The 11,997-nt window shown below is 40.9% G+C and overlaps 1 protein-coding gene across 1 annotated transcript; it reads right to left on the bottom strand.

Annotated features, from left to right (window-relative positions):
* Positions 1–9,582: 9,582 nt before the first annotated feature.
* Positions 9,583–11,421, bottom strand: LOC121946422 (serine/threonine-protein kinase WNK3-like; the record flags this gene model as incomplete). The annotated part of the gene is made up of 2 exons (XM_042490971.1): positions 9,583–9,594; positions 10,891–11,421. Coding segments are annotated over 2 exons (543 nt in total), but the record flags the coding sequence as incomplete, so codon positions are not given.
* Positions 11,422–11,997: the final 576 nt, after the last annotated feature.

Here is an 11,997-nt window from a genome sequence, read left to right as displayed (position 1 = left end):
AGATTCCTTTTTTAATAGAAAATGATAATACAGGATATCAAAACTCCAGTAAACTGCAGCACAGATCAAATAAAGGTGATACAAATGCATATGATGAATATCAAAGGAGGAAGGAGGAAATTTTATTTTTCTGTGTGGTTACTCCTTTTTCCACCGCACAGAGGGAAGATTGTCTCCTACACCCTGATGGAGGGTGCTTCATTCAGCTGTGAAGGTGACTACGGATGGAGTGACACTCTGAGAAGGAGCGGGAGTGGGTAGAGTCTGGTTTTAGAAAGGCCCTACATGTGACATGTTGTCTCCTGCGTCTCATTTTATCAGAGAGTGCTGCCTGTGTTTGGGTGCTTCTGTCCTCTGTCTCACTTCTCAGACAGAGCATCACTCGGCCTCACTGTCTGAGAGACAGAGTGCTTGCCTGTGTGTCCCTGTCTGCTGCCTCTTCAGCATCTTTTTTGTCTCCCACTGAGTGTCGCATCAGACAGCCTTAGGGTCAGCAAGGGTCACAAAGAGTTCAGTTGGTGAGATTTTGTCTAGACAGACTCACACCAACATGCTACTCAGCTGCATAACCACCCACACGCCCACACACAGGCACATACACACCCATATTTGTTCCAACAGAGGAACGACAACAACAAAAACATTTCTAGATAAAAGACAATACTAAACACACCCAAATACAGTTAGTGCTCTTGAAAGGCCTCACCCACACTAACCTGTGTGATAAAAGTATGGGTATACTACTCAACAAACTCTTCAAAATGTCTGTCTATCCATCCATCCATCCATCCATCCATCCATCCATCCATCCAAAGGATAATAATCAGTAACCTGGAATTGCATTCTACAGTAAATTGAGTCCAACTTTGATACAAACAGCAACTCACAATAACAGATCTGACAAACAAAATGGCACGTGGCCATCGTAGCATAAAAGTAGATAGAACTGTCTTTTAACCAGCAGATAAATGAAAAATGGGGAAGCAACAGAGAGACGAATGGGCAGAGAGTAAGGGAGGGAAAGAGCAGCTCAGAAGCCCATGAACAGCTTCTGTCTTCCTCTAAATCAGTCTGATTGTTCTGCATTTCTGCAACGTCATGAACTAAACTCTCTGGTACTTTTAAAGGTATGCTGTGAGGGATTGTTGATTATATTCTATAAACATGCTTGCAAGCAAAAGCAGATTAACTCTCATTTGGATTTTTGCTTCCCTATATTTGCAATGGTTTTTTTGGCGATATGTCTCCTGAAGCCTGTTTAGACCTGGTTTTAACATGCGGTTCAGTGATCAGAACACAAGTGGACAGCCAAGATTGCTGTTCACACTCATGGTTTTCATGCATCTCCTGCTGACCACTTCTGTTCAGATTTCGTTACTTCCCCCCGCACAATTATTACATCCACACCTCTGCCCTGTAGCATGCCCACTAGTCACCATAGTGGTTGTGTTGGTACAGCTAGAGATATCACTGTCAGCAGAATCCAACATGTCTTCTTCCACCAGGCGAAACAATGGATGGTCATGCAAAACTTTCTCCCGCTCGACATAAAATGGGTAAGTTATGGAGCATTTGCCTACTTTCACCGAAACAAGCATCACGTCCTGTACTGATGGCGTAGTCCTTGTTGGGGACGCATCAAGACGCTTTAGCGTTTACACTATAAAATATGCACACCAGACCACCTTAACAATGTGTCTTGGTGGTCATTTTCACATATGATCGACCTGCCCTTCCTCAAAAATCAATAAAATAAATAGAAATAGATGGTCAGTCCATCAGTTACTTAGCAGTCAATACTTACAGAAAAATGAAAGAGAAAAAAAAAAAAGAATCAAAAGCCATACACAACTCACCATTAACTGAAAAGAAAACATTACCTGTCAACTTTATATTATTACATTATTTTCTTATACATATATTTGAACTGAACAGTATTGATATTGATATTTTAATCGTTCTCTAAAGAATTCCACAGTTTGACACCACATACTGAAATACACATTTGCTTTTAAATAGTTTTTGCATAGTGATGCTTCCTAAAATGATCCTCATCCTCTTAAACAAAAACAAACATCGTGAAAAAATACTTTCTGGTAATACTCTGCTTTTTGCCCTGAACATGACTAACAAAAGTCTGTAATTCAACTAGATCTTTAAGTACAGCAATCCTTAATACAACTTGATACATATCTAACTGTCTGTATCACAGACTTCAGCAGGGCCGTTTTCCTAATGAATACTTTAGACTGTAAACAAAGTAGCTATGCACTTTGTCGTTAGCAGGCGATCAACTGCCATTAAAATCATACATTAACAGTGAGGGACCCTTCCACATACTTGTACTTCTTGTTCTGCCACGCTGTTTTAAACTAATGTGAAAAATATGAGGCAATCCAAGAAGATTCTGACATTTATGTTTTGTGGAGATGTGTCAGAGGCATGATAAACAGACTTACGCACTTGTATAACACTTTTCTAATCTTCTGACCACTCAAAGCACGTTAACACTACTTGTCACATCAACCCATCCGCACACACATTCATACACCTGTGGCCCAGGCCACCAGTCAAAGTGCCACCTGCTTCTCAGTAAAACCTTCACAAGGGCTCACAATTTTGGGTTAAGTGTCTTGCCAAGAATACTTCAACATGCAGACTGGAGGAGCTGGGAATCGAACCTCTGATCTTCTGATTGGTGGACTCTGCCCTCTGAGTCCTAGATAGATATGTTGATTCAGCTCTTTGGCAAATTTTTTTTGGCTGCAGTTTGGGGTATTGCTGTTGTTTTCTTGCTCTTATTTTGGCTACAGTTAGTGGACTGGAGTAGTAGTAGTTGTAGTAGTAGCAGCAGTTTTTCACCTTGTGATTTTATTGCCTTTTTAAATAGCTTGGGTTTTCTTGTTTTTGTCCTCTTTTATGTAATTTGTGCTATTTTATATTTATTATTTTGAATCAATATTTTTTAATTTATTTATTGTTTTAGAGCACTTTGGTCAACTCTGTTTTTTTTTTAAATGTGCTCTATAAATACATTTGGATTGGATTGGATTGGATATAGTAAGCAGCTGGACTTTCTTGAGTTTCTTGAAGACATTTCACCTCTTCAGCTGGGAATTCAAGAAGCCTCTCGAATGAGAGGTAAAATGTCTTCAAGAAACTCAAGCAAGTCCAGTTGCTAACAATATTACCATGGCCTGGATGACTGAGAAGCTTCACCAATATACCAGGCTCACACACCAAAGCAGTATTTACTGCAGGGTAGTATTTACTGGAGAGTAAATGTAATGAATTCAATGGTATTTTGGGGTGTTTCTGTTAATTTGTCCATACCTTCATAGCCAGTTTGGTCAACATTGTTGTCACATGGCACCTCTGCCGCAGAGGCCTAAGTATTAGAACCTGGTAAACAGAGTAAGACCTGGTTGTGTGCACCATGAGATTTTTTTGGATCAGACATCTGTTAGAGCAGAAGGTCAAGCTGCAGGTAAAGTAGTCCCATAAAACACAGGAAGAAGGTGGACAGCAAATGGCTTACAAGGCACATTTGGTGTCTAGTTAGAGACTGGGGTCATGTATGCAAAAGCACGTGAGCCCTAAAACATCTATTTTGGCAAACACTGCACAAGTATCAGATATCGTACAGACTAAAGATGAACTGGCTTCCCTGGTTACATTCTTGTCTGTAGGAGGAGTGTGCTACAGCTACAGAGGTATAAACAGGGGCTCTTATACGGCACAATAAACCCACAGAGGTGCATTTGTTCTTCTGTAGGTGGGTATTTGCACATTTATGATGGTGTATGTAGTGTGTATGGCCCTGCAGTGTGGGAATAAGCATGACAGTGTTTGAAAATCCGAGGTGGCGGGTGGCTAGGATTAGATTAGTGTAAGCTACAACAGCTCAGACTAACAAGATAAATTGCTGGAAAAGGGCTGGCCCACACGCCGGATTAGAACCCGAGGCCAGTGGGCCAAGTTCACTAACCTTCATAGATGCCTTTAGCCTATGCCAGGTGATCAATTGTAAGCAGGAGGTCTCTAATTCTAGTCCTGTCACGATATCTATGTTATTGACTTATCGAGGCCAGCAAAATTGATTAAGGTCATGTCCATACATCATACTGTCCTTGTGTTTACGTGCGTGTTTGTTAACATAAGAATGTCACAGAATCAACAGCCGGGTTTGGTAGTAAATTGCCTGTTAAGGAATGACTCTCTATACCCCTGTACTACATGTTTAATATTTATTTAAGGGCCATTTTTGTTAACAGGGCCTGGGAGTCCATATTCTTTATTGTTTTGGTTGAGTGGTTTTATTTCATTTATTTAGGATATTACGTTTTATTTATTTATTTATTTTTACCTCCAATTGTAATATCTGAGTATTCTTAAAAAATATAAGTTCATAGCTCTTGGGAGGGATGTACTTGCATTTTTATGCTATAATATTGTCATTATATCAGTGGAATAAAAATATAGTTTGTAGAAACTATTTTGGAGGCAATAGAGAGCTCTAGGGTTGAAGTTATCAAAAACAAATTTACGTTAAGGAGACTTTAATATTTTGTTCTAACATAAAATACGTCAGTGAAAACCTGACTTGACTTTGAAACTTTTAGGGGCTTAAAACAAAGGTAGTTGCTAAAAAAGTGGCTAGAGGAGACTACAGAACATCTTCACGCAGAGCAGCGGCAAATATGGCTTTACAGCCTTGTGCTGGCAGGGATATTAAGTCGTGCGTCCGTGGTGTAGTTCGTTTATAACCTCAAGTTAGCATTTTATTTCAGATGATTGCATTTAAGCTTCAAAAATCCTAAAAGTGGTCAACTGTGAAGATTATCTCACAGTACAAAAATGTGTAAGTAACATAAATGTTTGTTTGCCACAGAGCTTATTTTCTTCAATAATCCAAAATCCAATGGAAAAATCCCATAGGTTTTTAGATGAGGGAACCAGGGCGATGCTTACTTCCACACTGGCCCACAGAAAGACATGATCCCTAGGATGCTCTATTTACTGATGTATTTTATGTCGTAAAAAAAAAAAGAAGGTAAAAGTCGAGTGTAAAGGCCTTATTTCAGTCATCCAACCAAAAGCAAACAAACAGTTACTTCAAGGCAAGGGGACCGGGAGTTCTTAAATGCTAACTCATGTTCAGGTGTCTGTATTCTTTTCTTTTCTTTTTTAAAATTCTTGCGGCACTATGTATCGTCCTCGAGAAGTCATTATTGAACATATCTCCATGTACTCAACTGTGCTCAACATATCAGAAGTTGTACTAAAGAACATCTAGGCTACCTTATAAATTCCTCTTAAAATCTGACTTCTCTCTTCAGTTTTTTTGTCATATACCTTAGATAATAATGACATGCCATAATAATTTGACCAAACATGCTTTGATTAATTGATATTCTGATTATGCGATATAGTTAATGTTTGTGTTATGTGGTAATATCTCAAGCATTCAATAGTAATTGATTCTCCATTGTCAGTTAGGTAATGTGGATACAGCCTGAGGGACACTTGCCAACTGTCGGTGGCCTAGTTGAGCGGTGTGTCTGGTCAGTTTGGTTGGATCAATTCCATCCGAGTCTAGTCAGTTCAGATGTAGTCCATTTGATCACGCCTCTCCTAATTTTAGTCACCCATCAATAGTCTGTCTATGCATCACCTGGCTGCACCCAAATGGTCTATAATCAGAGATAAGATGATCTCCATCTGCTCCCTTTTGCTGCAGCAATTCGTTACACTGAGCCAAAAAATTGTGACCACAAACACCTTCTGTAGATATTGCAAAGTCTTTCTGCACAATATTGTTGTCTAGAATACTGTCACAAGAGACTGCATTGATTGTTCTTATCAAAGGATTCAGCTATTTTTTCCAACATGAGGCGGACAGCTGGGAGCGACAGGAGCTGATCTCTCAATCGAGTAAACAACTCAATTATCATGATGTCAACTGCCGACCTGGGGGTCTCAGCTGTATATAGGTGAACAAGGGGTCTAGAATGTGTTTCACAAGGGCTGCATACTGAATTCTAATGTTTATATAACACTTTACTTTGTCAAAGTGTTCTAATGGCCTTAACAAGGATGAGCCTTTTTACTAAGAAACACTGCACCGTGACTAGAGCAGACAACCACCTAAGCTGGCATTCATCCACAGACATAAATCCAAAAGGCTCTATGATAATACATGCTAAATCAAATATTTAAGGTGGTAATTGTCATCATGGCAACCTTCAGTGCTGCAGACATGAATGCTGCTTTAGTGTTTGTAGTCCTGTCAGTGAGGCTGAGCTGAGCTGAGCTGAGCTGAGCTGGACCAGTCTGGGATGACTGGGTTGAACCAGTCTGGTTTCTGCCGCCCGAGTTATGCTGTCTGTGCAGGGTTTTTGTTCCAGCCTTACAGGCACCCACTGTAATTAACTCCCTGGATCACTCTGCATGCTCACTCACACAGACAAAAAGTGATGGAGGGAGAGATGGAGGGATGGAGGGTGAGAGAGAAAGAGAGAGAGGGTGACAGGCAGACACATACATTGGCATATGTTGACACAGACGGAAAGAGAGCCACAGAAATGTAATACATGTAAAAGACATACAAACACATCCACTCAGGGTGATGGACGGTAAAATATACGACTAAGCCATAGCAAGGGAGATGTATAGCTCTGCCCTTTCAGGCGAGGAATTCCCTGGGAAAGGGAGAGGAAAGAAGAGCGATGGTGTCCGCACTGTGAACTTTAATTACACACTCTTTCAAGCTGCATTTGGACAGATAATCCCCCGGCTTCCCTCTCTTTGTGGACACAGGAGAAGAGGAGCTAGGTGCTCCCAGGCTGCAGTCTCACAGGACAGTGGAGACAGCATTAAATAGTGCATTGGCTAGTCATTTCAAGTCAAGTCCCATCCAGAGTTTCAAATTGGAAGCATTGAAAATTAAAGAAGTGTTTATGCATTATGATATACGTCAGTGTAGAGTTGTACCCAATAATTTGCAGCTTTAAAGCTTTATTCATAAAACTGACAAGACTGGATTTCTAAATATTATATCCTGAGCTGAGCAGCTTTTTTAAAATTCTTTTGCACATGTATACTCCTTCTATTTAAACCTGGTGTTTTACACAATTACAGATAAATACTAGGCTACTGTGATATTCTTATTATTATTATTATTACTACATTACTTGTAGAATGGATTCCAGTGGTGGCTGTAGGATTGTTTCAAAGTTGTTGGGTTTTATTCTAGCTTGTGTGATGGAAACATTTCCAATAACTAGTGAGTTTTGTAGAATCCAAAAGATAAGACAGATGTACTAATTTCCAAAATTCAAAGCATTTTTTTAATCTAACAAAGTAGTCTGCTACAAATCACATTTGTTGGCTTCAAGCCTTTCAAAAACATTTTCATAGTGGTCAAAAATCTGTTTGCTCTCAAAGGGAGGCACTAACAGAGCAGTCTTGCAGCAATCTCACAGCACCATAAATTGCATTTATTCATTAAAGAAAGTCAATTTAATTAAAAAAAAGACTTCTTTAATTCGATAAATCACTTTATTCTCTTCTTTTTAGGGTCATGACGTAATAAAATACGACTACAAATATTTAAACCTTTACTGGAAAACCTCAACAAAAGCTTCTAAATGTAAAAGAAAAAGACATTCAGTACATCCCTACTTTAGTGCATGCAACTTAATTAGTAGGGCGAGTGCTTTTAATTGGAATTGACTGTATGAATTTCAAAATTAAAGTGTGAAGGACTAAGGCAACTTGAAGGCTTTAAACCAAACGATAACGAACAAAGTCAGATATAAAGATGGAAAATAATACTGTTGTTTATTGACATTTAAAATGTTATACTGTTGACATTCATACTTTGTCATTAAAGATTGCTCATCTTTGCATCTAACACCAACAGGAAAAATTAATGCCTGTGCCTTATTCCTATTTAAAGTCTATCATTATTAACAAAGCAAGCCGATCATATGAAATCATTGCTATTCTGATCACAACTGTTCACTCTAATGCCACTTTGCCCTGAAACTGTGTACAAGCTTTGGTAAGGTAGGGTAAATAGGACAGATCACGTGACCTGAGCGACTAGAATGTTGCTCTGAATGTGGCACTGGATCAATCTATAGGCGTGTGACCAGGCCTCTGTGTCCCGTCTCTGTGTGTGTACATGTGTTTGTGTGTGAGCATGTGGTTACTTAGTGTTAGCTACACAACTGCTCTCTGGCAGGGATGCCATGGTAATCCTCTGCTTGGCTCGTCATCTCCCCCTCTGTCTTTTCTCTCTTGCTCACCATCACCTCCTGTGTCTCTCTTTTCTTTCTCACACTCTGCCTTATTGTCCTTGGTGTTGCTTTGAGTGTCAAAATCACAGTCTGTTTTCACTAAGAGGCTGTCTTCCTATCTGTTTATACAATAAATGCTAATCAGTAAAATGTGCAGTGTATTTAATTGTCCCAGCAATTCATGACTGATGACTAAATTAATGTCCTAATGATTCATAAATAAATACCCAGTAAAACGATTTAATTCTGCATCAAAATTTACTTTGACGCAGTGCTGTGGGGACAAAATTGGATATTGCAGATTCAATATGTGAGCGTAAATCAGCTTAAGCCTACTGTCTTTTCATTTTCAAAAAATGCTTTATCAGATCAGATTTGCTCACACTCCTACGCCCAGGCAAAATACAGTATGTGGCATATTCACTGGTGTCATGACACAATGTTTGTCTTATGGCAAAATATACTAAAGGGACAATTCACCCCAATATTAAAAAACATATTTTCCTCTAACCTGTATCAGTTTAGATTGTTTTGGTGTGAACTGCTGAGTGTCGAAGATACCAGCAGTAGAGAATGTCTGCGTTCTCTCTCATATAATGAATGTAGATGACACTCGCCTTGTGGTGCTCAAAGCGCAACAAAATATTTTTTGAAAAGCTCACCAGCAATGTCTCTTTTCAGGACCGGTGACTCAAGATAACATACACAGACCTTGTTGTGAGCAGTTTCATGTAGGAACGGGTGATACCAGCCAACCGTATTTCTGCACTCAAGAGAAGGCATGCATCTACTCATGGATAAGATGATTGTGCTCATGACACCACAGATGTAAACAATAATGGCGTCTTCCTCGGCTGAGCTGTAACATTAGCTAGCTCCTAGTGCTAGATGAGCTAGCAGTAGATGCACGCTTCCTTCTGCAGGTGATACAGTTGGTGGGTGTAGTCCAGTAGAAAGAAAAAAAAAATGTTCCTGCTCACAACAAGGTCTGTGGATTATCTTGGAAACTGGGTCACGATTTCTGAAAAGAGACATAGCTGTTTTTCTACTTTGAGCACCACAAGCCGAGTGCCATGTTCCATTATATTCAAGAGGAGGCAGACTTCTCTATGGCCAATATCTAAAACAACTGACAACTCACACCAATCTAGAACAATCTACACTGATTGATAAACAGCACTACAGGTAAGAGGAAACATATGTATTTTTGATTTCAGGGTGAACCTTCCCCTTTAATGATAAAATCATCATTGAAGCAGAAACAGGCTACCTTTGCAAGCTAAGCAGATCTCTGGAAAAAAAGGACACATTGAGTAGAAGGAGCTTGATCTCAAGGATTAGTCAAGGCTCTTGTTTTGGAATTAGCTCCAAACCAAACACATGACTGACTATTCTCACACAAAGCCAGCAGTCAAATCTGATGGCTTACCATAACACTGCTCTCTATTGTGGGGCCAAGAGTCAGAGAAATGCATTTCTTCTCTCCTCCACAAGTCTGTCTCCCACCACATGTTGAATTCACTCATCTAACAATGGATGGATGCAGTATGTCAAGACTTTGAAAGTGCTCTGGTACTAGACATTTACAATGGTCATTATTTTCTTCCCACTGCAATCTTAGTGCATGACAAAGAGTTTCTTAGAGTAATATTTGCTGTACATTTGCTACAGTGTTCCTATATGCTCTGTGGTCACAAAATGCATCCCATACAGAGCTGACTATTTCCATTTCAGACGTCATTACATTACACAATAGAAAAGCCAAGCCTGAGCTGTGACATGCACTCCAGCCTCAGCTATACCCTGGCATGTAAAAGTAGCCTAATTAGCAGCATTGCTTTGACTGCGCACTTTACAATATAAACATTAATGTCTCATTTTAAACCTTGTGATAAGGCTGGGAAATTGGGAAAATTTGGGAAAATTTGGCTTTTTCAAAAAGCAATTTCCAGTAAGTAACAACGCAGAGTGCACATGTTTTTTTTTCTTTCAAGAGCTGTTAGGAGTCCCACTACATTTAAAACACATTAATGCAATCCCTAAAATCAATATTTCCCTTAAGTGTCATAACTGAATTAATATCATTCACACTAATGCAGAAAATGCTGCTTCTCATAGGATACCCTATCAATGCAAGCAGACAGCCCATAATTCTATTATTCATAACAGTCCCAGAAAAGGCAAGGTCTCCACTTTCACTGTGTGCTGTCACTTAACTACAAGCAATGCTCCTCCTTTTCACCCCAGTCTCTACTGAACTGCAGTCGTGCAGTATGAATAGCAATCAGACAACGTGCTGAGATTTAAAAATTTCAGGAGGAAGACCTCCTGGGACACATCTAACACAATTCCCATCAAAAGAGCAACATTGAACTTAGAGCTCTCTAGAGCAGACTGATTGGAAATATAATTTGTGGATATAACGTATACCTCTCAGGGTTGTGTTCACATTCTGGATTTTTTATGTGCATTAAATATTTTATTTTTATCTGAAGGCAAATTTTGCCTGCTAATGCATAATTTGAAGTGATACATTTTGAATATTTGGCATCGTGGTGTAAAAAGAAAAAAGAACAATTGGTCTTACCTGAAGTTCACACCAAGCCACCTCCACCCATGTCTCTGTGTCCAGGCCTTTATACACAGTCTTAAAGGCTCCTCTGCCCAATTCAATGTCAAACTTGAGGAACCTGCCTCCAGGGGAGGTTGCCACAGCCTTCATCTCGGCCTCCTCCTCCTGCTCACGGTCCCTCTCCTTCCCCCTCTGGGCAGTTGCAGAGGAAGATGCATCCTTGCCTGGCTCCTGGCTGGAGATGGGGAAGGATGGGTCATGACCCATAGCAGCACAGGATGAAGCAGCCCCTTGCTGCTGGGCACTGCTGGTGAAAACTGTGTCTGAGGAGCGCAGCTCCAGGTGAGGGGCACTGTGGGGCGCCTCTGGGGACACCTCCACCTCATCGTCCTCCTCACAAATCTCCACACTCTTCCTGAAGAAACGCTTCTCCCTCCTCAGTCGTTTCTGGCCAGTGTCAACTGGTAAGGAGGGTGTGGAGAATGAAATCGGTCTGTCTGGTTTCTCCTCACCCTCCTGGCTGGCTTCCCCTCCTCCTCCTCCTCCTCCTCCTCCCCCTCCTCCCCTGATTCCTCCATTCTCTCCCCCTGTTGCTTTCCTCTCCTGAGTCTGGGAGGAGAGGGAGTCTGGGGGGGTGCTGTGTGTCCGCTCCCCCTGTGGGTCGACCCTGCCCTCCCGCTCCGTGTCCTCCTCCCTCTGTCCATCAGGTTTCTCCGAGGAATCCTCGGTGCCTGTGGGCTCTCCCGGGTCAGTAGCCATGGGGAATGGCCTTTCCCACTCCTCCTCGACCTCCTCCTCCTCCAAACCTTTGCTCCTCCGTCAGTCCCCGTCTCTCTCTCTTTCTGTGGTCACCCACTCACCCTTCTAGTCTGTCAGGCTTTTCTTCCAGCGCTGCAGGTGACTAAAGGCCGTCTTTGGCCAAACTAGTGACCCTCTTGCACTTTTCCTCCGCTCTCTGCCTCCCCGTTTCCTCTTGTTAGATGCTTTAAACAAGTACAGAAGGGTAAGACCACAGCTGTGGGAGAATAGATTTTGTCCTCACTTTCCTCCTCATCATGTCCTACATTTTCCTTATATCCATTTAGGTGCAGTACTAATCAAAGTAAACCACACGTCTTGCAG

The sequence above is a fragment of the Plectropomus leopardus genome, chromosome 8 (genome assembly GCF_008729295.1).
Source record: "Plectropomus leopardus isolate mb chromosome 8, YSFRI_Pleo_2.0, whole genome shotgun sequence".
NCBI classification, from domain to species: Eukaryota; Metazoa; Chordata; class Actinopteri; order Perciformes; family Serranidae; genus Plectropomus; species Plectropomus leopardus.
Note: the sequence above shows the minus strand (reverse complement) of the source record. Positions and strands in the feature narration are given on the sequence as shown.